Source organism: Sinocyclocheilus anshuiensis, unplaced genomic scaffold (assembly GCF_001515605.1).
Source record: "Sinocyclocheilus anshuiensis isolate Anshui unplaced genomic scaffold, SAMN03320099.WGS_v1.1 scaffold130, whole genome shotgun sequence".
In the NCBI taxonomy this organism is placed as follows: Eukaryota; Metazoa; Chordata; class Actinopteri; order Cypriniformes; family Cyprinidae; genus Sinocyclocheilus; species Sinocyclocheilus anshuiensis.
The window spans coordinates 3,039,762-3,046,123 of NW_015544207.1; the positions used below are offsets into that span (position 1 = coordinate 3,039,762).

General features: G+C 38.7%; 1 protein-coding gene across 1 annotated transcript in view; it reads left to right on the plus strand.

Annotated features, from left to right (window-relative positions):
• The window catches only part of LOC107696969 (CD9 antigen-like), a 21,041-nt gene that overhangs the window by 11,829 nt on the left and 2,850 nt on the right, over window positions 1-6,362 (plus strand). Inside the window, exons 3-5 of the mRNA XM_016497549.1 lie at window positions 5,381-5,478; window positions 5,660-5,734; window positions 5,841-5,924. Of these exons, the coding sequence (XP_016353035.1) occupies window positions 5,381-5,478; window positions 5,660-5,734; window positions 5,841-5,924 (257 nt within the window). The remainder of the gene's footprint in view (window positions 1-5,380; window positions 5,479-5,659; window positions 5,735-5,840; window positions 5,925-6,362) is intronic.

Sequence of the window (6,362 nt, forward strand, 5' to 3'; positions counted from 1 at the left end):
ATTTTTACTAATTATAATTGTTACTTAGATTATAGTGATTTTCTCTCTTATCTATTACATTTTATATTATGTAACTTATTTATTATTATTAACTTTTAACTCAAATTGTTATGCTGATAATATATTTTTTATTTCAAAAAGTTATGTTAGAAAATATTACAAAAACATAGTGGAGTTATGTTATATCAGTATCAGTATAAATGAAATAAATAGGTATTCATAAATAAAAATATAAAACTGTCTTTACATTTTATAGCATTAAAGGCATAGTTCACCCAAAAATGATTTTTTCTTTGTTAATTTGCTCATTCTCGTGGTCATCCAAGATGTAGGTGACTTGTTTCTTGAGTAGAACAGTAAAGAAGATTTTTAGCTGAAACCGTGGTCTTTGGTAATTCATAAAATGTAAGTCAATGCCTGCCATCACTTTGAGAGTCAAAAAAAAAGCATATCAGACAACACACAATTAATACCCATGGCTCCTGACAATATATATTGCAGTCTTATGAAGTAAATAATTGGTCTGTGCAAGAAACTGAACATTGCATTTTATGAGTCCCCACGGACCACGGTTTTCTTCTACTGTTCTAATGAAGAAAAAAAGTCACCTGCATTGGATGGCCTGAGGGTGAGTAAATTAACAGCAATTTTTTTTTTGAGTGAACTAACCCTTTCATTTATTTTATTTGATATTATTTCATTTCATTTTTTAATATTAGTGGTTTTAAAAAGGTTGTGTTATATGCAATTACCCTTGTATAGTATCTAGCAGGGGCAGTCTCAGCTAGAGGTCTACACGGGTCCAAAAATTCGTACCCGAACCCGAAGAGACCCGTAAATGTGCTACACTGAACCAACCCGGACCCGTCTATTATTTTGAAAGTTGGACCTGGGCCCGTGCAGAACCGAGAAATGTCAAAAATTTATCACCGTGCGTGTGCATTAACTCCGCCCACCCTGCTTCTGATGACGTCGCTCGTGTTTTTGTTTTGGTTTTTTTACACCTTATTTCAAATTACCGACTCACACTTTTCTCATCCTAATTTTACAAGTTGAAAGTTACAAAACAACACACGCACAGCGCTGACTGACTCTGATAACTGTTCTCCGAGTCCGATCGACTCGGGTATTACACACAATGTTAAACAGACCTGGGACCTGAAGTAATAGATTGGGACCCGACCCGGACCCGGCTGACCGGGTCCCGGGTCCTCGGGTCTCGGGTCCTCCGTGTAGACCTCTAATCTCAGCCTCTGACATCATGCCCACGGACCGTTGGCTGAACGTCTGATGCATATCGCACACAAAATTATAAACACTTCAGGAGTTTCGAAGTCCTCATCGGATTGGTTGAATTCTACAGTATTTCCGGAGGACGTGTGTGTCGCATTTTTTAACGTTCCGCCTGGAAACAAAGACACCCTGATACCATGAAATGTGATTGGTTGCTTTACCTGTCAGTCATGTGGCCTCTTGAGCGGGTCTTGGCCATTCAAAGCGGCCAAGGCAGAGAATAGGCTTGTTCGACTTCATGCGGCGCCGCAAAGATCGGCTGCCGCCTGTCAAAAGCAATGCGTTCTGGTTAGAAAATTTGTCCGACTTTGATTGGCACTGCAGCCGCCTTACGATCACATGTGTCATCAAAGTATCGCAAGAGCAAAATGAGACCAGCCGCCGAGGTCAGGCGCTGCAGATGCTCAAAATCGGCTGCGAAAGCCTTGATGACGACACGCTTTATTCTCATTGGTCAGATTCTGCGATGACAAGCATGAGGTGTGTTGTGTGTTTATTCTAACAATTAAATTCCAATAATGCTCACAAATCTGTTTTTATAACAGTAAAGCTTTTGTAGTGTAGTCGCACTGTTATATTGAGTCACATTTATCAAAAAACACTGATAAAAGCATATATACCCCCACTTTATTGGTATTTAAATAGTATATGTTTATGTTGAACTTTATTCATGAACAGATGGCACTGTATTAAGCAGTATATAAAAAGTGTTTCTGTTGCTCATGAAAACGTTTCGGAAATGTCTGTGTATTTGACAAATATTGCATTTATTTCACTTCCTCTGTGATAGAGTATGCAAACACTGCGAGAGCGTCATTACAGGAGAGCAGAAAGTGTCCAACTTTTAATTCCGCCCTGACTGCAAGCGGCTACTCTCGCCAGCAGGTGGCAGGCTAGTGTAGTTCATCTCGAACAAGCCTATTGTCTTACTATAGGGAGATGAGAGGGTCTGTATTACTTACTATTGGAGAAAGCGTAACGGCTAACTTGGATCACGTGTGCCATAATAACCAATCACATTACAGCTTTGACGTCATATACAGTGCGTTCCAAACGGGATATATCGCCCTCCGAAGGGCACTTCGGAGTGAAAACAATCATGGCCGCCATATTGAAGGGTCATTCCAAACCTGAAGTGCTCAAAACTGGCCACTTCAAAGGGCCCTTCGGAATGAAGGATTTCGCATGATTTCGAATTACAACTGATGGACACTTCGGGCTCCCATGATCCTTTGCGCAGATTCTTTGCATGATGACAGTGCCTCCGTGTGGTTACGGGATGATGACACAGAAGGGCACTTCAAGAAACAGTTGTTTAGTCGCCTACACCCTTCAACCCTTTGAAGCTCTCACTCCGGAGGGTAAACCCTTTGAAGGGATTAGGGCGTAGGAATGAGCCCTTCCGAATGGAATGCAGGGTGAATTTCAGTCAGAGTTGTACGACACTCAATCGCCGTTTACGGATCCCATAGGAGTGAATGAGAAATGCCGTAAGCTGAATCCCACCTGTCACAAAAAGTCAGTGACTTCTCTTATAAAATGGCATTTTTTCGTGGTAAACTCTAAAAATAGTTCAATCCAAAAGTATTGTTTAGTGTAAAACATGTTGAAGATTAGCAGATAGCCTGTCGATTCATTAAATGATAAGCCGTTTCCTCTAAAAAGCTGTTTATTCCGCATAGTGAAGCCTCTCCTCCATTGACATCCATTAAAAAAAAACGACCTCTGGTCTCCTTTTCCACGTACTGCCAGACCAGAAGCGTTAGCTTTAGCCGTTACACTTTTTCGGCTAATGGTTGCAGGCTTGCCTTCTAGTGGCTTTGGTCAAGGTTTCCAGATGTTCTGCCGTCAGTCTGAAGGTCTGGCTATGCGAGAATATGGTTAATTGGACCATGCTAACCATCCAAACCTTAATCGTCTGGAATAAACCATCTGACAGTGCTGACATTATCCAGTTCAGGCTTCTTAGTGCTCCCTGTCTACACACACACACACACACACACACATTTGACATGACTTTTAGATTACTGTCAATGTTATCAGCGTGTGACAAGATTGTTTTTACTCAAGAGGGAAGATAAAGGTTGTGTTCTCGCTCTCTGTCACACTTTGTTTTCGTTCATCTCCGTGTTACTCTTTTTGTTTCCCAAATGCTTGAGATAATAGTGAGTATTTTCAGCATGAGTAAGTAACAATCTCTGCACAGAGGAAATATATGTTCTGGGAAATGAATTTTTATTTTGTTTTAATCTGTTTGCTTCTATATTTAGTGGTGTTTGCAAAGACAAGTATCATCATTGCTCATGCTGAGGACTAGCATTTTGAACAAAGTCCTAAACCTAAGCATTATTAGTATTAAAGATATGAATGACACCTCAAATCATGTGACGTGTTTATGAGGGTGTGACTTTTATGAGGGACTCTTTTGTTTAATCGAACAGCAGGGACTTTTCTCTGTTTGCATCAATCCGCTTGTGTCCAGTGATGGGGATTTTTAGTGACTCTTTTTGCAGCTTATATTGTTACACCAGTGAGTGGCGAAAAGTGACTGTCTTTATGAGTGAGTCATTGAATTAGTCACTTAACCAATTTGTTAAAATACACTGATTAGTTCAGGGACTAAACAAGTTGTCTTTATGAGTGACTCGCTGAATTATTCACTCAACCAATTTGTTCAAAATGCTTTCATTCATTGAACGGCACCCCAGTACATTGTGTGAACAGCTAATTCTGTTTTAATTTTATTTGAATCTATTGCTATTGACGGATCAAGCTGGCAATACTGTCTAAAATGTAAGATACTCATTGTGAATTTATTGTTTATCAGGCTGTTGTATAAAAACAATTATCACACTGAAGCAGCAGCACAACTGTTTTCAACTTTGATAATAATCAGAAATGTTTCTTGAGCAGCAAATCAACATATACTGATTTCTGAAGATCATGTGACATTGAAGACTGGGTTAATGATGCTTAAGATTTAGTGTTGATCACAGGAATAAATTACGTTTTACAATATATTCAAATAAAAAACTGTTATTTTGAATTGTAATAATATTTCACAATATTACAGTTTTTACTATATTTTTTATCAAATAAATATAGCCTTGATGAGCATAAGAGGTCAAAAAATCACACCTTTTCATAACTTTTAATACCCTGGCCTGAATGATGAATATGATATACTAAAGGGTGACATTGCAAGCAGCGTAATAATTACTCATTATCTGCCTTTTTATCCTATTTAATGATATTGCAAGATAGAGGGTCGCAATATCCCCTACAGTCTCTCTCTCAAGAGAGCTTCGATCTCATTTCCAGACTTCCCACCTGTCCCAGGTCTCCTGTGGCATAATTATACCGGCTCAGGATGAACTCCCCATGCTGAACTAAAGAGCTCATGTCTCTAGATTACATTTTGAGGCTGGAGTCTGAGGAAGCTGATTCTAGATCAGTGAGTACCAGGAAGCAGACTCTCCATGCCCTGATGTTGACTGAACCTGTCAGGCATTAGACTTTGTCGTGGCTTTGCTCTGTTGCTGAGGCAGATGGGAATTCATGCACCCCACCCTCTCTTTCTATTTTGCTCTAATGAGGACAATAAGTTGATGGAAGAGGCTGGAGTGAAAGCCAGTGACATCATCTTGAAGGGCTATACGCAGTCAGCTGTGCTCAAAACACATGCTGTCATCTCCCAAAGAGACTCACGTAACGCATTTGCTTCCCTCTGCTGGTGACTTAGTTACATTACATCCTGCTGAAACCACAGCAATGTAGTGGCAAAAAGGGACTAACACCAGGAGAAAATTATTCTTAAATGTTCCAATTCACATCAATGGCAGTTGCTTGGCTGGAGCAGGACCGACTGGAAGTACATGATTTGAAATCTGCAGGATCTGGATCAGGATCTGGAGTTTTAAATTTGACACACCCCTCACCCCTTTTTGAGTTTATTAAATATTTGAAGTATTTTAAAATAAATTATGTTTTTGCTACAAATAGCAATAAGCCATATTACATGCTTTATAATATTTAAATAAATTTAGCATTAGTTAAATGTCTCTGTGTGTTCTGGTGTCCTGTGCAGGGGTCTATATCCTCATCGCGGCCGGGGGTCTGGTGATGCTGGTGGGCTTCTTCGGCTGCTGTGGTGCCGTGAGGGAGTCTCAGTGTCTTCTGGGATTGGTGAGTGTGATGTTCTTCTCATTTTGAGTTAACCAAACAAAATTGTTCACTGACGGTAAACTTGAGGATGATGTTGTTTTATTTAAAACATTCTGATTTGATAATAGAAAAAAAGAAGAAACGTACTGTTTGGAATCTAGAGCAGACATAACCCAGGTACTGTGTCTCTCTTTCATGGCAGTTTTTCGCCTGTCTTCTGGTCATCTTTGGAGCAGAAGTTGCTGCAGGAGTGTTTGGGTTCCTCAACAAAGATGAGGTACTACTAAACTACAAAAGAGCCCAGTCATATTGATTCAGAGTTCATTTGAAATCAAATCAGTCTGACTTTTACAACACACGTTTTTATTAATTTGCCATTTTAGATCATTAAGGAAATAAAACAATTCTATGACGAATCAGCAGGAAACAACGGCAATAATGCAACCGTCCAGTCCTACCATATCATTGTGAGTTTACACTTTTTACTGCATAACAGGAAGAGTAAATATAAAGCGTAAAATATTAACTAAAGCAATTGCCCTATAACATTTTGAATGTTAATTAAATATAAATGATATATTATATATATTTTTATTGTTTTATTTATGTTTAATTTTTTTTAACATTTCTGTTTTGCTTTATTTTTATTATATGCTATTTTTATTTTCATTTCATTTTTAGTTTTGGTAAATGTACTACTTAAACATAATTCAATTTATTGCCAAGGAAATATTTGTGATTTTTGTTTCAGTTTGAGTATTTGTTTCAGTATTTGAGTGTCAATTAGCAAAAATGACTTTTAATAGTTTTAGTTCCCTTTCAGTCGGTCACTCTCGACGTCACGTCAGATGACCGACGAATTGGGATCTCGCTTAGAGAGACCAATCTACTTCGAGTGTAAACTA